The 27,277-nt window shown below is 49.7% G+C and overlaps 1 protein-coding gene across 1 annotated transcript; it reads left to right on the top strand.

Annotated features, from left to right (window-relative positions):
- The first annotated feature begins 228 nt into the window (after positions 1-228).
- On the top strand, positions 229-19,546 carry LOC104696616. The gene is made up of 10 exons (XM_039570050.1): positions 229-1,370; positions 9,304-9,343; positions 10,368-12,518; positions 13,323-14,420; positions 15,363-15,419; positions 16,361-16,461; positions 16,762-16,826; positions 17,420-17,571; positions 17,663-17,815; positions 18,971-19,546. Exons 3-10 carry the CDS (start codon positions 10,652-10,654, stop codon positions 19,387-19,389), a joined length of 3,912 nt encoding a protein of 1,303 aa, XP_039425984.1. The 5' UTR covers positions 229-1,370; positions 9,304-9,343; positions 10,368-10,651; the 3' UTR covers positions 19,390-19,546.
- The last annotated feature ends 7,731 nt before the right edge of the window (positions 19,547-27,277 follow it).

Raw genomic sequence — 27,277 nt, 5'->3', positions numbered from 1 at the left:
CTCAGTACGTGCAACAGATTGCTTCTGAGCGTCCCATTCCCCACGGGGTTTCCACCAAAATACCCGACTTCTGTCTGGAGCTGGAGGCACCATGGCTCATGTCTGGGTGATTTCAAAGGAGGTGCTGCCAGGCACAATATTTGGGAGCCATTTGCTCCCTGCACAGAGCAGGAAGAGGAATCCATCTCTTTCATTGCCTTTGCTGCTGTAGTCCCCCAGTGGCTTCGTGGCGTGGGCGTACAGAGCAGCATTTCCTGCAACCTTTCAGAGCTGGGATTTGTCCTCATTTTTATGATTTGTTTGTTGTATTTTCAACATTTGCCTTCACGTCTCCTCTGTGTGAGAGTCTTTAGCAAGAGCAGGAAGTGGTAGTTCTGCACCAGGAATGTATCACCATGCTCCAGGACCATGTGCAGCTCACAGCATTAGAGGAAAAAGTGGTGCCACGTTCTCGATTTGAACATCTACACTGTTTCTTAAACCACTTCCTGACTGCAGCATCATCCTGAAAGCACCAGTTTCTTCGTGTTTTTGTTTTCACACCCCAGCAATCCCTGCTGCCTTCCTCCAGCACCTTCCAGTCCCAGATTTGGTGTGTGCCCAGTGAAGCCAGCAGCAGCACGTTGGAATTGAAGCTCTTCCCATACAGGGAGTTGCAAGGCAATGGCACTGCCAGGCTCCTGGAGCAGCTGCTGACTGTGGCGAGGCCAAAGGAGAGCGGAACAGGGGTTTATCAGCCCAGATAAGGCAAGTTTGAACGCACCTGGTGTAGGTAAGCATCAGGACAGGATCTGTGCCATCCCCTGGCACCCCATTCCTGAGCAGGCAGGGAGTAAATCCCATCAGTCTGACCACAGCTTTTGTGGCATCTATTTGGTCTATTTTTTTTCTTTTTTCTCCCAGGCGTTTCTCTCTCTTTTTTATAGAGAGGCCAGGATCCCCCTCCCTGTGTGCAATAATGGCCCAGCACAGAGAGGAACAGCAAAGCGTCGTGGCTGCCTCACACCCACGGGCGCTGCTGCAGGAAAGCGGAGGCGAGGGAGCGGAGATCCCCCCACTGACAAACCTCGTTTCTCATCTTCACCTGGATCCAGGGACGTACAGTCATCCTGAAACTTTGGGGCCGGTGCTGGCCCGTCCCTTTCCTGTGCACCACATCACGGCCTTCCCGAGGCGAGGACAGGCTGCTTTGGGGCAGAACGGTGCAATAGAACTTTTTTTTTTAATTTTTTTGACAGGCTGAGAAAGTCCCTAAGGCACCACGGGGCTTTCCCCACAGTGATGCCAACACAGAGACACGAGGCTGCGTCTTTGCCTCCGCAGCAAAACCCGCCCCGAGGCGGTGGGAGCCAAGGACAGCAGCGAGCCAGGTAGGGAATGCTGCGTTTTGTTGTCAGCTCCTGAAATGTGGTCGCCACTGAGGGAATGGTCACACTGTTGGAATGGGTTAGAGTGCTGCTGGCTCTCCTTCGGTGCTGCTGCTTTTCGAGGGAAAACAGCTGCATGCAGATGTGCACGGGAGAGGATGAACCCTTCTGGGCAGGAGGGTGGCCCCTTTGGATGGGGATTCGGATGGAAAACTCCTCCAGCACCATGAGCATTATTGCCCCGGGACGGCCTGAACAAGTCCCTAGTGCGGCCGATGGCAGCCGAAAACAGCAATTAGCAGCAGAATAACAAGCCCAGCTGCCTCCCGGGGGCTCATTGCGCCCAAGCGGTTCAATCAGCCCTCGCTTGCATAAAGCAGGGGGATAATGCCACTCTCCCCCTGGCTGCAGCAGTCTTATTCTCATTTCTTACCAGCAGAGCAGCACTGCAGGATCACCACAAAAGGAGGGGATGCAAGAGCTCCAGCAGCTGCCCGCTGGTTCAGAGGTGATTTTCCACTGCGGCTGCTGGGAAACCACGGTTTGTTTTGTGCCCAGGCAGCGTGTGAGTGAAGATATGAGTCGTGATCCCGCAGCCTGTAAAATTGCTTTGGTCTCCCTGTTTTGGACAGCTGTTATTGATTATTTTTAGCTGTAAAAGGGGGCAGGGAGGAATGAGCTGGGACGTGGCTCCCCGCTGCTATTTCAGAGGATTTGTTAGGTTTGCAGCTGACTGTTGAGAGATTAATAGACAAACCCCAACCACTTTGGTATTGTGTGCTCTTTATTTTTAATATAAATCAGTTCTGCAGTGGTTTGCAGGACACAAAGCTGCCTGCAGCCTGGGTTTCCTCCCACCAGCAGCAGTGGCCCGGCTGGGTGTGAGGGCCACTGGCTGGGGCATCCCTGCTGCAGGGTTTTTGTTCTGAATTTTCCTCCTGCTGCAGAAGGTGGCAGCTGTTCCAGGAATGGGGTGAGCCTGCCCGTGCCTGACTGAATGCCAGCCCTCCTGTATCCTCTAGAGTGGGTCCTGCCAGGCGAGCCCCAGCTTTGGAATCTCCTGGTGTTGAAGGGATGGCCATCGGCCCTCTCGCCTGCCACAGTCCCTCAGGTCTGGGGCAGAAGGGCCATGTCTGCCCCTGCCAGGACAGACTAGAGGGTATAAATCCTTGGCTGGGGTGACAGCTGCTCTGTCCCTCTCATCACCAGGCAAACCATCTCACCAAACCCACCTCAGTGAGTTTCATCTTCTTTTTTTGGGTACAAGCAGCTTTTCTTGGCGGCAGCAGTGGCTGCTCTGAGTCCTTATGTTGAAGGAGCAAGAAAAGTCACCCTGCAAGGAGAATAAGAAAAAGCAGGGGATGTTTTTCCTGCCTTGCTAATGAGCCAAAGTGGCATAGCAAGTTGTCAAGGAGATGCTCTCTCTGGCAGCAGGATGCACCTGATGAACTCCCCTCTGCTCTGTGGGATAATCACATGGGGAAAAGAATTCCTGTCAACATCCAAGGACGCCCTCATAGGCTAAACAGCATATTGCAACCTGTTAAACTTGGACTCCTTGGTGGGTTTTATTTTCTTTTGTTTGAGCAATACTGGCTTTCAGCTACATTCCTCCTTGCCAGCTGCAGAAGGATCTGGCTGCAGGTGTTGGTGCAACCAGTTTTGCTTCTCTGGGGAGCAGGAGCATCCTTCAAGGAGAGGTGGGAGGTCAGAAGTGGGTCAGGACCAGCAGCTCTTTTTTGTGGATGCCACAGTGGGTCTAACCTCTCTCACCGAGATTAAATAATAGTGCCTGAGGACACCCAGGTTGGGATAAAGAGGAAATAGGTGCCTTGAAAGCCCAGAGAAAAACCACTACTAGTCTTTTTTACAAATCTTGCAGGTGTACAGTCTGTGCTGTCAGTCTATAAAGATCCCACAAAATGCAGAGTTTATATATCAGTTTTATTAGTAGTACTGCAGCCCACCATCAACACTGGGTGAAACGCTCACCATGACAAACCGGAGCGTGATGGCATCACTCGTTTAAAACATCCCTGAGCACAGCCCAGAGGATTAGCAGCTGAATCAGTGAAGAGCAACTGGTGATCAAGGAAAGCCAGCTCCCTGCTTAAGGAAAACGTCAGCTCCCAAGAAATCCCTTACCTTTAATTGTATCTGAGAGCCTAATTACATCTTTGGCCCCAACAGACCTAAAATCAATCTGGCTAAGGAGTGACACAAAGAAACAGCGCTTTAATGAGTGACACGAAGAAATGGGACTTGAACTGATGCTTATCTCTGGCCACTGAATACAGGGATCTCGTTCTACATAATGTGCATATAAATAATAGAGCAGCCCCTGCAAGCAGAGCTCTCGCCAGCTCGCTTGGAAGGATGGAGCTGTTGAGATGAGCACCCTGGATGTATCCCTGGAATTTCAATGTATCCCTGGGCACATTGCTAAGCTCTAAGGAATAACACAGCTTTTGAAACCTATTAAAAAAAAGTTTATCAGTGATGTTACCATTTTTCCTAAAAATATTCTCATCTTTGATAAAAAGATGTTTGTTTTGCAAACAGCTTTTAGCTGTCACCCATCTTTGTTTTGGACCGTAGTTATTTAGTGAGGTGATGGGCAAAATCCTTATTTCTCATCCTAGTTTAGCTCTTCCCACTTGCTTTTGGTGCATAAGAGAACTATGAATAAGCAAGTGTTCTGTTACTTTGACTTCCTAAGGAAGAAAGCAAGCAAAAGTCGGTATTACCCAGTGTGATTTTTTGCTTTCTCTTTATTCACAATGCAATCACTAGAGGGAGGCAGATGGTAAACTTACCTATCCTAAGCTCTCAGACACTCTGTGGTGCCTTATAAATGACAGCAGAACAGTTGTAAGCAGAGCTCCTGATCTATCATGCTTCTTGGGGGGGAAATTTGAGCACTTGATGAAATCAGCTTAATTGTGTTGACTGTCCACACTGGCAGCCCCCAAGGCAGCTGTGTCAGCTCCTGAAGGTCGTGTTGCTTCCCTCAGCTCATCCTGGGGGAGAATCAATCCCCTCCTGAGAAATCAGGGGTGCAGGAGCTGGTAGAAAGGCTGAGACATTCTTGGCTCAGGCCAGTGTGGACGTGGCCAGCAGCTCTCCGAGAGATGCTCTGGGGCCAGGTGACCCCAAAATAAGTAAATCAGCAACTGCTGAATGTGAAGGTTTAGTCAAAAGGGCCAAACATTGTAATGGGTAACTTATATGTTTATGGGGATTGGCTGAAAATAAAGACTTGCTACCAAACAAACAAACCACATAAAGTTTCCTCACTCAAATACTTATGTATCAGCACATAAAAAATAAACTTAGCCCTAAGATTTATTTCACCATCTCTACCACCTCTTAAGCTAAAATGAAGCAAATGCTCCTCTCCTCCTCATGAACCAGAAGATGCCTTAGGGATCTCTCTGCTTTGCGGCAGGGTTCCCTTCCAGGATCCTTATCTGCTGCCAGGTTTACATCCCGGTAGCGCAGCGCTGTTCAATGTTCAGCAGGGCAAACCACATGGAGTTTACACCACTTGTACACACGGGAGTCTATGGGGCCGTGGGTGTTGTCTACCTGAACTTTATTAAAGCCTTTGATGCCATTTCCCAGAGCATTCTCTTGAAGGAACTGGCTGCTTATGGTATGAACATGTGTACTCTTCGCTGGGTAAAAAACTGCCTGCCCAGCCCGGCCCAAAAAAGGGGTGGAGTCACCATAGAATATCCTGAGTTGGAAGGGACTTAAAAGGATCATCAAAGTCCATCTTCTGGCCCTGCACAGAACAGCCCCAAGAATCCCACCACGTGCCTGTGAATGTTGTCCAGTCATTTTTTGAACTCTGGCAGGCTTGGTGCTGTGACCACTGCCCTGGGGAGCCTGTTCAGTGCCCAGCCACCCTCTGGGTGAAGAACCTTTTCCTGATATCCAACCTCAACCTCCCCTGACACAACTCCAGGCCATTCCCTTGGGTCCTGTCACTGTTCACCAGAGAGAAGAGATCAGTGCCTGCCCCTCATCCTCCCCTCACAAGGAACTTGTAACTGCAATGAGGTCTCCCCTCAGTCTCCTCCAGGCTGAACAGACCAAGTGACCTCAGCTGCTCCTCACATGGCTTCCCCTCCAGACCCTTCACCATGCTCGTGGCCGCCTTTGGATGCTCTCTAACAGATTCATGTCTTTTTTATGTTTGTGGTGCCCAAAACTGCCCCCAGCACTCAAGGCAAGGCCACCCCAGGGCAGAGCAGAGAGGGACAATCCCCTCCCTTGCCCGGCTGGCAATGCTGTGCCTGATGCCTCCCAGAACAGGGGTGGCCCTCCTGACTTCCAGGGCACTGCTGATCCATATCCAACTTGCCATGGACCAGGACCCCCAGGTCCCTTTCCATGGCACTGCTCCCCAGCCTCTCATTCCCCAGTCTGTACATCCAGGGCTGCACCATCCCAGGTGCAGAATCTGGCATTTGCCCTTTATAAATTTCATATGGTTAGTGATTGCCCAGTTCTCTCTGCAGGGTCTCCTTGCCTTGGAGGGAGTCAACAGCGCATTCCAATTTTGTGTCATCTACAGACTTGCTCAGTATCCCTCCCAGTCCTGCATCCAAGTCATTTATGGAGATGTTGAAGAGCACAGGGGCGAGAATGGAGCCCTGCAGAGCCCTGCTAGTGACAGGTCCCCAGTCTGATGTCACCCTGCTCACTGTAACCCTTTGTGCCCCACCCATGAGCTCACCCATCAGAGGACGTGTTTGTCCAGCTGGGGGATGGACATTTTGTCCAGAAGGATCTTGTGAGAGACAGTTTCAAAAGCTTTACTGAAATCCAAAAGGGTGACATCAACTGGTTCCCTTGATAGCTGGGTGGGCTACCCTGTCATAAAATGAAATCAGGTTTGATAAGCAGGACGTTCCTGTCATGAAGCTCTGCTGGCTGTGACCAAGGAGTGAATTGTCCTTCAGGTGTTCTTCAGTTTCTCCCTCAATAATCAAAAATCAAAATAGTTTGCCAGGCAGTGAAGTGAGACTGACAGGCCTGCAGGTTCCAGGGTCATCCTTCTTGCCCTTCTTGAAAACTGGGACAATGTTTAATGTTTGCCAGCTTCTGGTCAGCTGTGACCTCTCCAGATTCCCCAAACAATTCAAAAATCATGGAGACAGGCCTCACAATGACATTAGGCAGCTCTTTTAGTATTCTCAGATGAATCCCATCAGGCCCTGTAGGCTCACGGGGCTCCAGCTGGAGCACTGGAATGGTCCTCAGGGCCCCGTTCAGGTCACTGGGACCCCCTTACCCCGTCGCTGGTGTTGATGACAAAGAGCATTAAACATCTTTGCTTTATGGCCCTGTTTGTGAGGTGACCATCCTCATCCTGTAACAGGCTGATGTTATTTCTGCACTGTTTTTTGATATTAATGTATTTAAAAATCCCTGGTTTTATGGTCTCCCACAGTTCTGGGCATCTTCAGCTCCAGCTGAGCTTTGGCCACAGGAATTTTCTCCCTACAGTGGTGAACAGCATCTCTGTATTCCTGTCATGTCACCCGACCTGGCTTCCACTGGGCATACACCTTCCTTTTTTTGCCATAGTTCCAGAAGAAGATCCCTGCTCAGCCAAGCCAGCTTTTTATCTTTTCTGCTTGACTTCTGACATTTGGGAATTGCCTGTTCCTGTGCCCTTAGGAGGTGTTGCATAAAAAGTGACCAGCACTGATGGACACCAGCACCTGCAAAAATGTTTTCCCAGGGGACCTTACCCTCTACTTCCCTGAGCAGCCTGAAGTCATGTCCATTCCTCACTGTCAGCAGAGATTTTTAAACTCAATGGTTTTGTGATCACTGTGGCCAAGACAGCCACCAATGACCCTTTCACTCATGAGACCCTCTCTGTGAGCAAGCAACAAATCAAGGAGGGCATCTTCCCAGCTGGCTCTCTTAGTTCCTGTACCATGAAATCATCCTCCAGGTGTTTTAGGAATCTTCTGAACCTGTTTGCGCCAGCTGTGTGGTGTTCCCAGTTAACATCTGGCAAGTTCAAGTTTCCATAAGGACAAAGACTCCTTACGTGGAGGGATTTAAGTCATGCAGATGTGGTGCTCAGGGGCATGGTTTAGTGGTGGGCCTGGCAGTGTTTGGTTGATGGTGGGACTCCATGCTCTCAGAGTGCTTTTCCCAGATTCTCTGTTTCTATGGTAAGTGGGAAAGGGGTTTTGCAGGTCTGTCCACACCTGGACAGCAGGAGAGGGTTTGGGGTCACTTTGAACATGTGTAGTCACGGACAGATGGCTGTAGGAAGGAAAAGTTTGTCCTGCTGCAAGAATCACAGGCTCTCACTGGCCCTTTGGTCATGGGGACTGCACTGGGGTGGGTGGAAAAGCTTAAAAACTGGGAGCTGGGATGCAGCTACTTGTTCCAATACTGCTGAAAACCCAGGCAACTTGGACAGTCTGATTCACTGCTTGATTTGACCCCCAAAAAACCCACAGGGATGTTTGTCCCTGAACATCCATCATCCTGTCAGGCTGCGATGAGCTGGAAGAAAAAAAAAGATTTTTAATTTTATTTTGCTCAATGATGACTGACATTTTAAAAGCAATATTGTCAAAGCTGCATGTCAAACAGGCTAATTGCCTAATCTGTGTGGCTCCTAATGACAAGTTAGACTATTACAGCTGAAAGAATTTTAAGCATCTAATAATTTATACATCATCACCTGGACTATTTGCTTTCCACACCTCAGTAAGTGTAGATGGGGAGAGGAGCTGCTTGTGTTTCAAGGTAATTTCACCTGTTTCACTCAGTCCTGTCTCAGGATGGTGCAGCCCTGGGGGGAATCACAGCCTTCAGCAGAAGCTGGTTAAAGTGTTGTGATGAGAACACTCACTTCTACATTAGGAATTTTATTTTCTCCCCTCCAGTAATTGAATATTTTTTTCTTTTATAAGACAACAAGCATCTTGGGCTCTGCTGCTGTGTCACGTTGGGGTATCAGCACCACTTTAATTCCAGGTTATAACATTATGTGTGATAAATGGAGAAATGCCTTCTCACCCCAACACCCAGCACAGAAACAGTACTTGGGCAGCAAATTGAGAGGGCAAGCCTGTCCTAACAAGCTATAGCCGGCCTCATTTCATTGATTAGCTAATTGCTATTAGCTAATTGCTGTCACTGGTGAAGCAGGGCCCTATATGAGTGAGTGGGCTGCCAGGCTAGCCCCTTTGCTGCAGGGATGTGCTTTGGAGAGGGTCTAGGAAAGGTGGTGATCCCACATTTGCTCTACCTGGGGGATTATTTTGGGGGGAGAGAGAGGGAGGTTTTTTTTCTTTCTTTTTTTCTTTTTGTTTTGTTTTAATGTTGTGCCTCTGGTAAACCTCTGCCATGAAGCCTTTGCCCTCCCCATTTATTCTGGCCCTGCTCCTGATGCTTTGGGTGCTGGGGCCAGCTCCTGCTGAGCAGGGTCCTGGGGTGATGCCGAGGCCCTGCTGTGATGCTGCTGATGCTGCTCCAGGGGTGAGTGATGGGAAGTGGGGACTCAGTTCCCTGTAGGAAACTCCCTTCTTGGGTGCAGTGTCCTGCCTGCTTACAAATCCATCTCTCTTCTGTATGGGTCCTAGGGATTAAAGCCCAGCTGGGCTTTGCTTGCTGTGTTTTGGGGGTGGTTTTGTATTGGTTGTGGTCTGACAGCATAAATCAGGCAGTACTTCTGGATGTAGGGAGGGGAGAAGATTTATAATCATGTGGAATAAATGATGTGACTTTGGGGCTTGGTCCAGGTGCAGGCAAAACCCCAATCCACCAGGCTGGATTTGGTGCTCCCTTCCTACTGGGCTGGTTTTGGCATTTCTCTGAGCAGTGTTAAAAGCACTGAGAATTGGTATTTGGGCCTGCAATTGGACTTCTTTTTTTTTTTTTTTTTTTTTTATAGGCAAGAGGATCCTCTCGGGAATATTGGAAGGTTAAGCCAGGTAAGAGTGAGTTCTGAGATTAGCCTCCTTTTTTTTACCCAGAATTTGTTGGGTACTTCAAGCCACCAGTAAGCAGTGTGGAAAATCAGGAGCAACAACCTGGCCCTGGGGTGGTGTGGAGAGGGAGGTGGATGTGGCTGATCAGTACTGAGTGCTGGAGTAGGGAAAAATCAGTGCTGGTGTGGGAGATAACCTGTGCCACTGTCCTGTGGCTGCCAAATCCCTGCCACAGAGCAGGTCCTGCAGGCAGGAGCAAAGCAGTGCAGCAATTAAAACAAGTGGCAAAAGTTCAACCCAAACTTTAATTGTGCTCCTGTAGGGTAAGCCTGTCATGAACTTGCCACTCTTCTAGCTTTGAGGAAGTGGTTTTGGAGAACACTGCTTTTCCCTGCTTAAGGGAAGCTTCTTCCCAATTTGAGGGCTACAGGGAGAAACTAATGTTGGGGCTCTAATGGCTTCTGGCTTGGCTGAGCCCTTTAAACCAAAGAGATTGAAAATGCCTTCAGGAAAGCTGTGTTATACCCAGCTCTGCAGGTTTATAAACAACAAGCATCACCCACAGGTCAAACCCAAATGTAGCAGTGCACTCTTGGCCTTTGTAACTCGCCCAGGTGTGGCAATTCCTCGAGCCTTTAGCCTCAATCCCTAAAAAGCAGGGGAGGAACTGCCTCCTTGGGACAAGTGACACCCACTATGTGGCCATCCTGGGACCTGTGTGCTCCTGCATGGCCATGGTGGGGCTTAAAGCATGAGTGTGCCCTGCTCTGGGGCAGTAGCAGTGGGGGCACAGCCTGGCTCTCCGTGGAGCACGCAGTGGTGGTGGCCAGGGCTCCTCCAGATTTCCAAGAGGTTGCTCTCATGTTCTCCCACTGATGGGTTTCCAGATTGGTTGGCAAATGGGAGCAGGAGGTACCAAAATGGAGAGAAGAGGGACCTTGAAAATAATTTCTGGAAATAAAGACTGTAACTATTTCTTTGGAAGTGGAAATGGGGGAAAACTTGGTTGTTGCTTCTTGTCTTCCAGAGCTGGAGTACCCTTGGGTAACAGCTTATGTGCCTATAAGAAGCTGCCACAGAGTGCTGAAGGACAAATATGGGGAGTTTTCTCCTCCAGCATTCCATGCTGATTTCCCCATAACCTTTTGGTGCAACTGGACAATCTGGGCAGGCTCCAGGAAGCACATCATAATTTATATCCAGGGATTTATCACTAAGGAGGCTTGCAACAAAAATGAGGACAAAATTCTGTTTGAAGGCGTCTCCTCCCTGGCAGAAAGCAGCGTTGTTTATGCCTGCTGGAAAAAGGAGATGCACGTTTTTGCCACCTTTGCTCAGGCTGTCCATGTTGTGCTGCTGAAGAGGTACTTGCCAAACCAGAGACGTGCACGATTTAAAGGGAAGTACTACATCTTCCAAGACCAGGAAGGGGAATCTTCCTCCAAAGATGATGCGATTTCTGCAACTCCTGCTTCAAAACTGCCAAAGCAAGGTGGTATTCTTCAGTCTGGCTGGGTTGGAAACCTTAGAGATGTGCTGGGCTTTGCAACCACACGTACTGCCACAGTGCCAAGCAGTGAGCTGATGCAGGGGAGAGGGATCACTCTGGACACCATGGCTGTGGGAAGTCCTACAGCCCTTATACCATGTGAACATGCAAGGATACAGGCTCTGGAAACAGCAGCTCCTTGTGGGCTGGGGTCTGAGCTGGCAGGGGTTCAGGAAGCTCAAGACATAGGAACACCTGAGGGAATAATCCCCACTGCAGCACAGGACACCTGGGGGCAGAATCCCTCCATGAGTGAGGACAGTGCTGTGAGTTTTGGTCCTATGCACAGTGTACTTTTGGAAACTCCTTTGCTTGGTGCCTTCCAGGGAGCAGAACCTTTTTGGCAGCCAAGAGGTGTGAGTCTGGAGAGCAGCCAGCCTGTCCTGAACCCCACCCTGAGGCCAAAAGGTCTGGGCCACCTGCAGTTTACCATTAAACCAACAGGCATGGGTCACTTGGGCTTGGCTGCACACTCTGAGTCTCTGTCCCCTGGCACAGGACAAAGCCAGGAGGGCACAGCCAGCCTGGAGAAGGATGGCAGCTGTGCCCAGCTGAGTGTCCCAGCTGCTGGCCTCACCCAGGGCCTGATGCCCAGCCTGAGGAGCCCCTATGATGTAGGCACCAGGGACCACTTGCATCTGCTACCCAAGAGAAGCCAAAGCAGTTTGGGGCATCTGTCCATGCCTAAATCTGAGCTAGGCACAACTGGCCTCCAACATACAAAGCTCATGGATATTTTCCCACTGGGAAGTTTTAGGGAAGCTGTCAGGGGGAGAAGAGTGCTGCACACTCCCACAGCACCAGGGCTGGCTGTTCATGCTTTGCCAACAGGGCTGGAGCATCCTCTCACACCTGTGCCTGTCCTAGGGACAGAGACCATCCCTGTGCTGGTGACCTCCACTACAGTATCTGTTCCTGCAGACTCTGGCTCTCTGGATTTAATCCCTGAAGCACCTCTTCCTCCACAAGTGGAGTCTGTGTCCATGGTGGCCTCTCTACCAGCTGCTCTGGATTGGGATCCTGTCAGTCTCAGGCAGAGGGACATCTTGCCAGCTAGCCCAGGAGGACAGGAGATGATGGTCTCCCCTTCACCACCTTGCCACCCATCAGTAGCCTCTGAACTGGGCACGGATGGGTCCTCCAGGTGCCTTGGCCCTGGGATGCAAAAGTTGCTGCTGGGGGAGGCAGGTGGCCAGGGGGGAGAAACCACAACCTCTGTGGGCTTGATGGCCAGGAGTCCCTTCCCAGTCTTTGTCACTGTCCCAGAGCCTGGTGTGAGGCTTACTCAGCCTGAGGGCAGAGTCAGCAGTGGCTCTGGGATGACACCAGCTTCCCTGTCCGACATCAGAGAGGAGCACATGGTGCCTGTGCAGCACCAGGACAGTGCTGCTAGTGACAAACCGGCTTCTGCCTCCAACTTTGGGGGATTTAAAATGCAGAGAGCCACAGAAACTCTGCAAGAGGGTGCAGGACAGAGGACAACTGCCTCCTTCAGCACCACTCCTGCACACCCTGATCTGCCTGCAGCTCCATGGGGAGAAACACTGCCAAGAGACCAAAAGCCTTGGGAGCCCTCTGATGTACCCAGGAAGACCCAGATGGCAGAAGGACAGCAAGGGGAACATGCTGGTAGGTGTCCCAGCACTTTGTGTCTCGGCTTAGGTCATCTTTAGAAGTCAAAATTACTTGGTGGGGACAAGGACAAAGCTGTGCCTTTACCTGCAGCCTCCACCTGGCAATCAGAACCTGCTCTCTGGGGAGAACTGCAGTGGGGTGACCCTGGCTGGACACCAGGTGCCCTCCAAAGCTGCTCTCAGTCCCCTGCTCAGCAGGACAGGGAGAGAAAATGTGATTAAAGGCTTGCAAGGTGAGATAAGCACAGGGAGAGATTACTGACTGCCTACCATCATGGGCAAAACAGACTTGACTTGGGGAAATCAGTTTAACTTGTTAGGGTAGGATAATGGGAAATTGACCCAAATCCTTAAAAACACCTTCCCCCCACCCCTCCGTTCTTCCCAGGCTCAACTTCACTCCTGGTTTCTCTGCCTCCTGCCCTGCCTCTGGAGGTGCAGGGGGATGGGGAATGGGGTCTGCAGTCAGTTCATCACACCTTGTCTCTGCCACTCCTTTCTTCTCAGGGGAGGACTCCTCACCGGCCTGGCCAGTGCTGGGTCCATCTTGGAGCTGGCTGGCATTGGCTCTGCTTCATGCAGCCTCTCACAGAGGCTCAGCTCCAGCTGTAGTGTGGATATGTGGCTCCAGGAGCTGAAACTACAGAAATCTTGTAGCAGGAGAGGGTCTGAAATGTCACCTCTCCCATGGCAATTTGCAGTGCTCTTAGAAGTCTGATGTATAATATAATATAAAATGTAATATATGATACAATAACCTTTGATTACATGTTTCTTTTCTATGTTCCTGATGTGCCAGAGCTGGGGCCTCCCTGGGTAACGGAGTACTTTCCCATCAGGAGCTGCCACCTCATCTTCCGGGATGGGTCTGGCATGTTTTACCTCCCGCTGCATGTTGACATCAAACCCAACATCTGGTGCAACTGGACCATCTGGGCAGGCCCCCAGAAGCACGTTGTCATCTATGTCCAAGGGTTCCAGGGGAGCGATGGCTGTGGCAACAACCAGGACAAGATCATCTTCCAGGGGGTCTCGTCAAGCGTGGAAACCAAGGTGGCGTTTGCCTGCCACAACAGAGGCACTCTGATCTTTGCTGCACAAGCCACTGAGGTGCAGGTGTTGTTTCTGTCAGGGAGTGGTTCCAGAAGCCATGAATACCAACATTTTAAAGGACAGTATTATGTATTTGGAGACTCTGAAACTGTGGGCTCTTCAAGTGATACCACAGCAGCTCCCCAGGAGCCTGTCCAGGAGACCTCTAAAAAAGAGAGCTGGAGGACAGTGGTGACCAAAAGTTTATTGGCCATGCTGACAACTCCTCCAGGCCCACCAGCTGTGCCTGCAGATGGCATGATCCAACCTGACATTGTGAGACCAGATGAAGAGGCCCAACATCCTCCTAATCTCATGGAAGATGCTCAGTCTGGTGCTGACCCAAGCAGTCTTGACCCAAGTGAGCATGGTCAGGATGAAACCAAGCTGGAAAAGAACCTTGAGGATGGTGGCAGCAAGAGCAGAGGAACTGAAGATGACATATTAGTGAAGCCAGCTCCAGCTGGACAAGACACTGGGTGTAAAGCTGAGCCACCTGCCTTGGAACTGACTGAGGGGGACACAGAGCCAGGGACTGCTCTGGTCACCATGGTCCCATGTCACCCAGCTGGTTCCCCTTGCTCAGAGATGCCCAGCAGCAGTGTAGGTGTCTCTGACACATCACCTACCCCGGGTCAGGCCAGTGACAGCCCCTCAGAAGTGGCAGCTGCTGCACATCACACACAGACGCCAGTGCTGGCAGAGCCACCACTAAACACCAGCACGAAACCACCTCCCTACCCCTCTCCTGGTGTGACTGCTGCTGATGTGGTGTCTCCGGGAGGAAGGACTGAAGATCTCTTTGGTAAGATGATTTTTGGGTTATTAGTGGCTGAACTGGTGCCTGACAATGTGCAATATTCACCTCCAGTGATGCAGCACTCTCTTAAGAGGTTTTATTTGTAGACATGCCTGTTACCTTCAGTTGGGCGTGTGGTCCCACTCTTGACTCCTGTATCCAAGGGGGGAGGTACTTGAGAAGACACTGGATTATCTGTTGTAATGTGGGCATCTGTGGGATTATATTACTCATAATAGGGACAGGCTGGTTTCTAATCCAAGTGTTTTGAGCTATCCATGGAGGAGCCAGCCTCTCAGCTGTGACTTCACCCCCAAAGCAGGCTGGGAATGCTCATCTTGGTTTTAAGCAGCCCTGTCTTGCATTGATTCCTCTGTAGCCTGTCACAGTGCTCCCAGACATGATCACTGAGTTTGAGCTCCAGAAGCTGGAGAAGGGTTTAAAAAGTCCTTTGCCTCTTAAGAAGGTTTAGGAGCTGATGGTAGACCACGTACACAGCAATATTTAGCTACTGATATGTTTTAATTTCTGCCTGAAAGGAGAAGATGTTTTCAATTGGTGTTTCCCTGCCTCCAAACTGTTCTTGCCCCGCCATTGTAGATTTTACTCAGATTTTTTGCATTTGCTGGCATGTAATGCACAAAGCTGTTTTGCTCCACTGGGATCCAAGGCAGGTCTGGTACAAGCCACATTCACAGGGAGAACACTTTGTCTGCATCCAGAAATGGAAATGGGGTTTATTGGGGTGATTCCTTCCTAAAGAACACTTTCCACTGTAGAGGAGAAGAGATTGCATTCAGAGCCTGATATTTAGTTTCAGTACGAAGAACAGAGGAAGGACCTGGCACATGGCACTCTTCTTGCAAAGTGACACAGACAATGTACTTTCCCTCCCCCATTACTGCTACATCGATGATAGCAGCCTGATGCTTTCCCTTGCTTTGGCAGATCTAATGTTATCTGTGGAGAATGACACAGGACTGCAATCCCAGCACCATCCTGGAGGTGAGCTATGCAGAGATAAACTGGTCTTAAAACTGCTCTAATCTCAGGGAGCTGCCTGAGGCTGTGCTGGGCATCACCTGCTCATTACACTTAGAAAGCAGTGAGAGTTGTTTCTGAGTAGTAACCACTTTGAAGATCTTATTTTTAAAGAAATCACTGCAATCCCACTTGTTGTGCTTTGGTCACTTTGTATCTCCCCTGGAGGAACCTGAGTTCAGGTGCTAACCCTGACAAAAATGCTGGCTTGTTTGAGTCCAAGCACTACTTGTTGGCTATTTAAATAAGGTTTTTCAAAGATGAATGAGGGTCAATGAACCCCAGTTCCTCCAATATATTCCAATGGATGTCCTGTGACTACCAGGATCAGAAATCTGCTTGAAATCCTGTTCCTCAGACCAGGGAGAGAAGCAAAACCCTCTTATGTGGGAGCATGAGCAACTAAACAATATAAATGCAGGGCTTGTATGGCCCAGCAAGCCACAGAAACAGCTTGCAAAAAGGAGTCAATACAGAAGGAGCCTGAGCTCTGAACAGGGGAAATATTGATGAACGAATAGGTTTTAAACAGCAGACTGGCAAATCTGTGCCAGCCTGGATTCCAAGAGAAATGGGCTGCTAGGCTCCATCACTAATTATGACAATCCCTTTGGGAAACAGAACAGCTAAAGGCATGTATATGTGGTTGGATATGTATTGTTTCTTTGTGTAAGTTTGTCACTGAAAAATCAATTCTAGTATTCATCAACAAGCATTAAGGTTTGTTTTCACCTGTTACTGAACAACTTGTTCTACCTGATGCACAGTCCCTGGAAATACCCACGTGGCACTGACCTGCACAAGCATGTGGCTGTTCTAGTGCTGATGTTTCAGCACTAACTCATTTATGAGCCTGTTTGTATTATGGGCATTTGAACATGCCAGGATCTTGTGTCTTCTGGTAGATGTGCTGTTTGAAGTCACTGTTGAAATCAAACCCAAGGCCTGGATTCCTCACAGTCGAAGTGAGTTCCAAAAGGGTCTCCTTGAATCTCTGAAGAACCACGTAAGTGTGGGCATGGGGAGGTGGAGAAAAACAGCTGGGATGTCCCAAATCTTCACATAGAAGAGACCATGCTGTGCTTTTGTGTTTGGGGGAGCTGACCTGGAGCTAAGCAGATGGGCACAAATAGTATTCTTCTACAGAAAGGGGTTATAGCAGTGGGATATGGGACATCTTCTTCATCCCAGGTGTTTTGTGGAGGGGGAGAGCAAGATGGGGAGGCAGGGTGAGAAAAGAAGCTGTTTGCTGTCATACTCCTGCTTGTCAAATGTCAAATGAGTGCTGGTCACTGTTCCTTTGCAGATCCAGAAGAACCTGAATCTTTCTGCCAATAGAGTCAGCGAAATAAAGTTAAAGGATGTCAAAAGGTAGGGTTAATGCTGTGCTGCTGGCTTGGCAGGTGATGGCTATAACCTGTAATATTTCTTGGATTAGCAGTCTCTTGGCTTCTCATTGTCCCTCCCCAGGAAGAGATGTGTTTTCTCCTCTTCTTTGATCTGTAACTTGTCCTGAAAGTAGGAAAAAAAATTGTTTTCTAGAGGAAAGATGATGAAAATTGATGTTTAGTGTTACCCAGGGCCTATAGGTCTAAGATGGATTTAAACTCTTGAGGAAAATGAGGATACCCTCACCTGCCACAGTGCCTGCTGGAGAAAGCTGGGAGCTGTCAGCAAGATCCCTGCTCACCTGGCAGAGGCTGATCTGGGGCTGCAGATCGCCACTACAATTCACTGTACACAAATATCTGGTCATTTCAGCCTAGCTCCAGATGAGGAGCCATTCCTGGGCTTTCCTTTTCCCCTGGTTCAAGTGCAAAGCTGCCTCTTGGCACAGATAATCTTTCCAAGAGCTTGCAGCACCACGATCCCATGCCAAGGGTAGAAGGTCTAAGTGGGCTGTCAGAGCTGGGCCTGCAGAGATGTTCTCCTCCTGCCTCACCCTGGGCTCTCCCTGCCTGCAGGACGAGTGATGCCAACCTGCTGCTCACCTTCTGGCTGCACCTGGAGCCAGAGGAGAGGAACATGTCTCTGCTCCTGCGCTCCCACCTGGAGGAGCTGCTTGGCACCTCGGTGGGCATGGAGAAGCTGCAGCTTGTTTCACTGTTTGTTGAAGGTGGGTGCTTCACTTTGCCTTTTTTTTTTTCTGGGGTAAACCCTTTTATGCCAAGCCTGCCTTGACTTAGGGCATCTATTCCCCGGTGCAGACGTGAACGAGTGCCAGGCTGGGGTTGGCCTCTGCGGGGAGGAGGCAGAGTGCTTCAACGGCGTGGGCACCTACGTGTGCCGCTGCAAGAAGGACTACGAGGATCATTCTCCCACCAAGTCCGGCACCCTCTGCATCCGCACTCCCCGACCAGGTAGAGGATGGAACTGCAGTTCTGCTCTCTCTCGCACTCTGGTGTTCTCCTGGTGTGCGTGTGGGCCAGTCATTTGTGCAGCGGTGCTGGTGCCAGCGCACCCCGGAGGGAGCACACCAGGCCAAGGGGCTCTCTCCTAGCCCGGGGTCCTGCACCTCTGCTGATGTGGGATGTTGCTGGAGTGGTGGCTTTGTGTCCCTGCTTGGTGTGGTGAGGATGTATTGTGTCTTTGCAAGGCAGTTCTCAGCTGGGAATACAACCTCTCCATGAGTCTTAGCCTCCCTTCCCCCAGTCTGCTGCTTTCTCTGCATCAGGGTTGCAACTTGGCACGCGTGAGCCTTAAGTTATAAGCAAAGTGTGGTCAAGGGTGATTTATGAGCTACCTCTGGTGGCTCCTGGGAGTGCCCTGTGTTCTCCTGTCACTCTGTGTAGATTTTGGAGAGAAGGACACTGATGTTCCTGGTGTTTACCCCAGAGCTCCCCTGGTGTATTTGACACAAGGCTGAGCAGATGGCATGTGGTGCTTGACTATAATCAGAGGTGGCTAATCCAATCCTGCAGAGTAATGGGGCCTCACAGGCTGGAAAACAGCAATATTTTGCAATATGTGCTCCAAACACTGCTGCTGCTCTCCCATAACTACTTCAACATCCCTGCAGTGGCTTAAACCTTAATGTGAGCTCATAGCCAAGTATAATTTCTCACCCATCCTACCAACTCCAAGTCAATTAATTAGCCAGTTGTGCAGTCTAAGCCTATACAGATCAGCTGGTTGTTGTTATCTTCTGATACAGATAATTTTATAAATCCATCTTTATCCATTGGGCCATGGAGAGGGTCCCTCCAGGCCTGGATGGGAACAGCAGCAGATCTTTTAGTCTCTGTGTAGCTGCACATGGGTTTGGCAATGGCTTTGCTCTATCAGGGTTCTTCTTGGGTGGTACCATCCCTGTGCTGCTCCTGCAGGCTGGCTCTTGGTCGAAATATTTCTCTGGGATGGAGCCAGGTGTGAGGGTGAGGGTTTCTGGAGGGTGGCAGGGGCAGTGCTGAACTTCCTGGAGGAGCACCTGGAGGAGATGTGGGACACTCTGTGAGCACAGTGGGGTTCCCTGGGGCACTGGCCACTGGGATGAGGCCATGACCCTTCTCTTGCAGGGATCAGCACCTTCCTGCGCCACGCTGACATGCTGGTGGGCGCAGCCCTCGTGGCTGGCCTGGTGATGGCGGTGGCCTTTGGTGCCCTCTGTGTCACGGCCGTGTGGGGACAGCCCCCCAGGAGGAGCCCCAGGCCTGAGGAGCCACCGGGGAGGGCTGTGGAGGAGCCAGCCATGGAGCTGCACAACCTGGGCGAGTGCCTGCGCCTCGACCCCTTCCAGCTGAAGCTGCGGGCCAGGCCCCCCGAGTGGCTCTGGAGTGTCCGTGCCCACCCTGGGCAGGCAGGAAGCGCCTTCCCAGAGCAGCCTCCCCCAGACCGTGTGACCTCAGTGACCTGTGCCCTCACTCCTGCGTTTCCCAGCGTTTCTGACACAACCACTGGCTGTGCCAACCCTTCCGCTGTGTTTTATGGACCATGAATATCCCAAGATCTGTGTTCCTTATGTTGTAATTTAGTTTTTTTAATGATTGCCCAGCTTGGGGAACAAAAGGTTTGCTCCACACCGTTGTACAGCTGCTGATTTACCCTGCTCAAGATCTGCACATGAAAATTAAACACCTTTTTTTTTTTTTTTTTTTTTTTTTTACGAAAAAAGGAAATAGGATGTTTTGGTACTTAATATGAAATTAAAAATTATTCTGCATCCTGCTCAGTGCTGCCTTCTTTCTCCTGCCCCTAAGGCAGAGCTCTATGGGAAGCCCTGGCACAACCTGGGGATTTTGAGGATCCTGCGGGATGTTTCTATCAGCCTGGCTGAGAAACATCTCCAGAACTTGACTTAAAAGTTTGGTGAGAAACCTGGTCAGGTTATGGCAGGTGGGGCCCCACTCACTGAACGATGGGGACAGCATTTTTGGTGCTTGCATGGATGCTGGCAGCAAAAAGCACCGCCACCACCCCATCGTCCTGGCTGGATGTAAAGCACAGCTGCCTTCCCAGCCTGTGCTACAGCTGGAGCCTGGTAACTTCTCTATTTGTCTTTTTGAGGGGGGGGGGGGGTGGTTTCAATGGGAATTCCCCCTTTCCTCGGGAAGAAGCGTGCATGGTGTGGTGGCAGATGCCCCACTGGAGGGAGCTGTCTGCCGCCAAAAGCCCTGGAAGGGCGCTGGCTGCAGCTGCCGGGGAGATGCTCCCAGAGGCGGGGCACGGCCGGGGCTGGGCGTCCCTGGCTAAAACAGGACCAGCCGGTGCAGCTCGGGAGTGCTCTCCCTGCGCGTGTTGAGCAGCTTTGGGCGAGATGTGCCGTGGAGGTGTGTGCTGCATGGAGCGGATTACACATGGATGTGCCCAGCTCAGGGTTTGCTCTCCAGGGTCAGCTTCGAAGGGGCTGGAAATGGCCCTGCTGTGTTTCTCTGCAGGTGAGGATATGCTGGTGAAGAAGTCAAAAGGGGACCTGGTATCTTTCCCTGGGATAAGTATTTTCCATCCTACTCTCCCCCCTCCCCCCCCCCCCCAAAAAAAAAAGGGGGGGGGCAGTTCCTTTATCTCAGCTGTTGAATTGGTGAAGAAGCAACATTAGTACTGTGTTGGGGGATTCAGCACAGATTGGGGCACTATAAATGCCAGTGTTGTGAGAACCAGGTGAGAGCATGTTCTTTGCACTGAGGTGATAAAGAAACAAACATCCTCCGTGCTTGGATGGCAGCTGCCGTGCCCCTCTGGGGCTTGTGCTGCTCTCCAATAACAGGCTCGTCCAAATTGGCTGATGCTGATGGGGCCCTCCTGCCTGCGGAGATATGTGAGGCAGAGCTGACACCTCCCTGCCCGCACTCCCCCAGCAGCAGCTCACTTCAGCACTGATTAGTGCCATCCAGCTTTGGGTACTGAAACAGAGAAGAATGGATCGCCCGAAGACATCCTGATCGTTGCTTCCTTTGACGTACAGGGAGCAATCAGCTCTTACCAACCATTTTCTATGCATGGTTTTCAAAGTATTTTGTAAATAGCAGAGAATTAAATGCAAACATCTCCCTAGGAGGCAGATAAGTGGGTGTAATTTTCCATTGCAAAGAGAAGGAAACCATTAATATGTTTGCACAGAGTGTGCTTGTTTCCTTGCTGAGATCAAAGAAAAGCAGCAGGGGCTAAAATAATACTGTCATTGTCTTGGCCTTGGATTTGGTCGGTCACCATCTCCCCTTTTCCCTCCTTGGATCCACAAAGAGGGCTTGGGAGCTCTTCAGGTTGCTAACTCTGCTCTCTCTTAGTTAGGTAGAGTTTGGATCCCAAAGAGAAGCAACTGATGAGATGAATGCTTCTGCTTTCTTTCCAGCTTTTCCAGGAGCAAGGTGAGCCTCATGCTGTGCTCCTCTGTTGGAAGCCAGCTCCTTTACTACAGCTGTAGCCTGCTCTGTAGCCCAGGCATGAGGCTCCCATTGGATCATCTTTCCCTGGAGCTTTTCATCCAGACAGAAGGTCCTGCTGATGCTCCTGCACAGAGGAAAGCCTGGAGCGATGTGCCTGGGAAGGGCTTTCTGCAGCCAAACCCACAACAGCAACAGGTCCATCTGGGCTCTGGGTGGATGTAGGAGGTAGAGATGGGAGTGTTGCCTCCCTCCTTATCTGGTGTGAAGTGACAGCACCTGCCCTTCATGGCTGTGCCTGGGAGAGATGTCAGGCTTTTATTGGAAGCATCTGAGGTGTGTGTGATCTGTGTGCGAAACAGCAGGACAGAGCCAGACACCAAGCCCATCATGAGAAGTAGGCATTAGGGCTTTCCGTGTTACAAAAATCCACCATTTCTGTCCCAAATAGTGTTGCTTTTTATTTTCCACTATGTCCAAAGGAGCTGCATGCAGCCCTGTTTTGCCTTGTGAACTCTAGGCTGGCTTTAGGAACAGCCCATCCCTCCTTTCCTGCTCTCCCAGTTGAATTGAGAGGGGCTGACTTCCCAGAATCCCAGGGTGGGTCAGGTTGGAAGAGACCACTGTGGGTCATCTGGTCCAACCTCCCTGCTCAAGCAGAGTCATCGCAGAGCACATGGCACAGGATGGTGTCCAAATGGCTCTTGAATACCCCCAGTGAGGGAGGCTCCACAGCCTCTCTGGGCAATCTGTCCCAGTGCTCGGGCACTGCTCAGTGAGGAACCTCTTCCTCATGGTCAGGTGGAACTTCCTGTGCCTCAGTTCCTGCCCGCTGCCTCTTGTCCCATTGCCCGGCACCGGCGAGCAGAGCCTGGTCCATCCTCTGAGCCCTCCCTGCAGACACTGACACACACGGATGAGGTTCCCTCTCAGTGTCTCTTCTCCAGCCTGAACAGGCCCAGCTCCTTCAGCCTTTCCTCAGAAGGGAGGGGCTCCAGTCCCTTCATCATTTGCCACCCTCTGCTGGACCCTCTCCAGGAGCTCCTTGTCTCTCTTGTCCTGAGGAGCCCAGAACTGGACACAGCACTCCAGATGTGCCTCACCAGGGCTGGGTAGAGGGGCAGGATCACCTCCCTGACCAGCTGGCAATGCTCTTCCTAATGCAGCCCAGGATGCCATTGGGACTGGGCCACAAGGGCACTGCTGGCCCATGGACAGCTTGTTGTGCACCAGCACCCCCAGGTCCTCCTTCCCAGAGCTGCTTCCCAGCAGGTCACCCCCAGCCTGTGCTGGTGCCTGGGGCTGTTCCTCCCCAGGTGCAGGACCCTGCACTTGCCCTTGCTGAACTTCAGGAGGTTCTTCCCTGCCCATCTCTCCAGCCTGTCGAGGTCCCTCTGAAGGGCTCACAGCACCCTGGGGTATTGGCCACTGCTCCCAGCTTTGTGTCACCAGTGAACTTGCTGAGCAGGCACTCTGTCCCAAACTTCCCTCTGCTGCAGGTCAGGATATTGATATCTGCTCTTCTCTCTCATCTGCAGTGGAATGAATTAATAGACAATAAACCAAGACAAATCTGCTGGATCTGTAAATCTGAATTTGGTCAGTCCAGAGATTGACTGGAAGCTGTGCTGCTTCTGATATCCAAAATGAATTTGTCACCTCGCTGTGCAGTGCTCTGCTTGCTCACAGCCCTTGGCCATATGAAATGACACACTCTGATGATTTATGGGCCACCACAAATAATTTTTTTCTTTTCAGTAGGAACTGTTCTCTCGTGCATTATTGCTGTGTGACTGAGGAGTGTGCAGAGGTTTCAGAGGGTCCAGGATTTACTGGAGATTGGGACATGCCCTAGGAATGGCAGTGGAGGAACAATATTTGAACATCAGTTGATTTTTTTTTTTAAAGACATTTACTAAGCCTGGTTGAACACATTCTTTCCAAATCCTTCAAGTTCATCTGACTGGTTTTTTTCCTGGGTTTTGAAGCAGGCAGGGCAAGCCTCATCTGGCCACAGAGCACTGTCCAGAGCACTTGGACATGAACCAGCAAGCTAGGGCAGAAGATGTGGAGGCAGTTCCTTGTGGGACACCCCTCATTCTATTTGCACCTACTTCATCAGAAAAGCCATGAAAAATGGGAGACATTCCACATGTGGTGGCCATGGCTGGTACCTTAACCTGAGTAGTGAAAGCTACAGGTAATGCATGGGGAGAATCGCTGTGAAGGGAGACACCAGACATGAGTTTGGTTTTATTTCCCACAGCCAGGAAAGAGCTGGGAAAGGGATGTGGGTGCTCACAGCCCACTGGGACACCACCCGTGTGTCTTTGCTGCCCACGAATGTCTGCCAGTTGGTAGAGGCTGGGGTATTGCTGAGGTCATTGTCATGCTGAGGGACACCTCCAGAGGCTCAGATGTGCTTGTGTGAAGTGGTGGATTTAGGAGGACACCCCAGCCAAGCGCTGGCACAGGCTACTAGAGTGAAAATGTGGGAGCATGGCTTCATGCTGTGGTTTGAATGGCACTAGGCTGTAATATAACCACAAAGCAGGGACAATCACCCCTGGAGAAAGTGGGTTTTGCCTTATCAGCTCAAGTGCAGAAAATTTTAGTGGTATTTTGCTGACTGGCTGAGTGATACTCCCTCAAGTGAGTGACTGTGATTAAGTGCAGATATATATCTGTGACAGCTTCAAATTAATGAGGCAGAGGAGAGAAATGAGACCTGGAAAAGGCATTTTTCTTCTAGCCTGGCCTAAAAGCCTCTTCTCTGTCCCAGAGGATGCAGCTGCAGCTCCCTACCTACCCTGTGGGTTCACCTGAGAGTTTGATTTCTCTGCTGGAGCTGCTGCCACGCACATAGTGATCACCTGCAGATATGTGTGCATGCAAGCAGGGGCTTTGCAGGGCTGGAGGCTTTTGGGGGTGAGGAGCACTGTCTAAACAGTCATATTTCCTGGAGGGAGGCAGCACAGACTGTGAATTGGGTCTGTTCCCAGAGCATCTTAACTCACGAGTGATTAGCTCTTAATTAGTATGCAATAAGTTACTTAATAAATGAGTATTCTTCACAGCGCCTATTGTACCACGTGACATCAGCTAAACTGTGTGAAATACATGTAATTACTGTCACAGAAATGCAACCATAGCTCTTCCCCACCCTCAAATTCTTGTGTGTCCATAAATCATGGGCACTTGGACCAGGGTGATGCTCAGCAGTGTCACCATGCACCACCAGCCACTTTGTCCTCACTTCCAAGCCTGCTTTCAGTTTTCCAGTGAAAGTCAGGATTCATCGTACAGGAGGCAAAAAAAATCCCTCCTCACTTGTGCATCACCTGTGTCTCAGTCTCAGTGTCAGGCTTAAAAGCACCCTGAGGATAACGTTAAGCTCTCATAGTTTGCCTTAAAGAGAATATAAAAAAAATCCTACTACACACACTGATTTCATCCCAGTTTTGTTTAGAAGAGTTTCTGCTTTATAAGGCTTTAACAGTTAAAACCCCAAGGAAGGGTGCATTCTCCTGCTGGAGTACTTCAGTCCAAAATGTTTTTGCAGTGACCTAACTTTGTTTGTGGCCCTGAAGAGGGAGAGAGGTGGAGTCTCTTAACTGAGATCATCAAAATATTTGTGCTGGTATGTGCATTTTAGATCTGTCCTTAAAATTATTCAACTTAGCTGTGCTTTAATTTGTTTGGGGCTTTTGAACTTTAATTTTTTCCCCTAGTTCTTGTTGGTGTGACATGTGCCAGTGGCTTTGAGGGTATGTAATTGCAGATTTGGGTGTTTTCAGCTGCTTTTTGGGAAATGCAGTGGTCTGGGCTTGCTCAGAGGTGGAAGGAGAAATAGGGATGGAGAAAAATATCTGCATGTGGCTGAATAAGTGCAACAGTTTGAACTTAATCAGCCAAAATGGCTCTCTTAGGCGTGGGCTGCACATGTGAAAGATGTATTGCAGTAAAGACGTGCTTTATTATGCCAACAAAAGTGGGATAGCAGGAAGCTATCAAGAAGGATAACAAGCACTAGATATTACAATGGGGATTTCTCACATTGCTAGCAAGAGGAAAAGCTGCCCTGCCCCTCTGCTGGCTGAAAACACCACAGAAGATATTTTCCAAATTTTTTTTTCCCCCTAAAGGGATCCAGGCAACAGCATCCATGTGCATGCTGCTGTCAGCAAAGCTGGTGCCTCCATTTTTCTCAGTTTCTAGCTCCTGCTGCTGCAGTAGCAGACAAACCAAACTGCAAGCAGTCCCTGAACACAGCCCCAGAAAGCACCATTTATGTGTCTAACCCATCAAAGCCACACAGAAGGGAGAGCAGGAACAAGCTGTGTGTCAGAAAGCCTGCAGAGTGTTAATGATGTACAGTAAATGGGTGGTAAATAACAGGGCTGTCACTGCAAGGCTGCTGCGTGTGCCTGTTCTGCATGCAAACAGCACCGGGATTTCTGCAGGGCTGAGCCACACGTGCTTGGTTCCCATAAAGTATGGGAAGATCTGTGTTCTGGATGTCCTTCCTACAGGGTGGTGATCTGATGGCACGGGATGGGCAGCACCGTATTATGTATGCAGCAAGCAGGACTGCCTAAAATCTTTCAGCTTTGGGGGAGAAGGGTCCCTCAGCCTTCAGGCCCAGGGCTGGCTGATTTCAGCAGTACTAAAACCAGAGGAGGAAAATGGCTTAAAGCACTGCAAAACTTCTCTGAACATCCTGACCCCCCCCGAGTTGAAGAAGAGTAAGAAATTATTATTTTACTTTTACAAGCCCAAACATTTTATTCAGGAGGGCAATGGGCAGAGCTCTTGCCTGAAAGAGGTGGGGGTCGGTCCCTTTTCCCAGGTAACAAGTGCCTTGTCCTCTAGACAAGAGGAAACAGCCTCAAGTTATACCAGGGGAGGTTCAGATTGGATATTAGGGCCAATCTCTTCACTGAAAGGGTGGCCAGGCAGTGGAACAGGCTGCCCAAGACAGTGGTGGCGTAACTGTCCCTGGGAGTGTTCAAAACCAGTTTAGATGTGGTGCCTAGGGACACAGGTTAGTGCTGGGTTATCAGCTGGACTCGATGATCTCAGAGGTCTTTTCCAATGATTTCTCAATAGTTCTATGACTCTGTAATTGAAAGCTGTGCTGAGAAATGCAAGCAGAGGCAAATGTGTCCTGCCCTACTCACACGTGTTGGGCTGCTTTGTTGCAGGTGATGTTTAGAAACAAATTGCTCTTTCACAGTGCATCCTCCTCAGAGAATTTTCCTTGGCTGGGTTTTTATTCTTATTATCCAATCTCTGTTATCACTGTAATATTTCATGCTTCTGTAAAAAAAAAAAAAAAAAAAAAAAAAAAGAAAAAAAAATCATACTCAAGAACAAAGCAACCCACAGCTTTTCTTCATTTCAGTCTTTTGTGTCCAAAGGGCTGTCCTGAACTCAGTAACTGAGCTTTTATTGTGTCACATTTCACTGTCCCTGACTGCAGCCAGCTTGACTAATCCTTTTGCTGCTGCCTTATCAGTATTTCCCTAAAAAAAGACATTGTCCTTTTATTATCACCTTGACACCCACTCCTGAGTGCCTGGTGGGCTTTGAGAATTTAAAATTTTTTTTTTTTGGTGCAGTTTTACTTAAGAAAAAGAAGCAGCTTCAAAATATTTCCCCATCCCATGTTTTTATACATGATTTTTTTATCATGATGAATAATCTGGAAATTAAAAAAAAAAAAGAAAAAAAAAAGAAAAAAGGAGTGAGATTCAGGTTTCTCCAGGATTTTCAAAATGAAAGTGTTCAAAGACTTGCTGTTCACCTACTCCCTGCTGCTTTATAAAAGGAAGATCTGTTGCATTTCTGGTTGTGGTAAGAATTTGCTTCAAATCGAGATGTTTTAAAAGCAAACAACAACAAAAGAAATCAAATACAGAGTGCTTTAGCTACGTATTTTAATTATTGACTTTTACATTAATATCCTACAGAAGATAGTCACAGATCTTACTCTTGCAAGTC

This window comes from Corvus cornix, chromosome 3 (assembly GCF_000738735.6).
Source record: "Corvus cornix cornix isolate S_Up_H32 chromosome 3, ASM73873v5, whole genome shotgun sequence".
In the NCBI taxonomy this organism is placed as follows: Eukaryota; Metazoa; Chordata; class Aves; order Passeriformes; family Corvidae; genus Corvus; species Corvus cornix.
This window is presented reverse-complemented; position numbering and strand designations above follow the sequence as displayed.

Bases quoted from the DNA above. Each gene is read 5' to 3' on its own strand.
- LOC104696616 (XM_039570050.1), top strand. From the start codon at position 10,652: ATGCACGTTTTTGCCACCTTTGCTCAGGCTGTCCATGTTGTGCTGCTG. The intron at 16,827-17,419 runs GTAGGGTTAATG...CCCTGCCTGCAG, and splicing joins AAGTTAAAGGATGTCAAAAG to GACGAGTGATGCCAACCTGC. The intron at 17,572-17,662 runs GTGGGTGCTTCA...TCCCCGGTGCAG, and splicing joins TGTTTCACTGTTTGTTGAAG to ACGTGAACGAGTGCCAGGCT.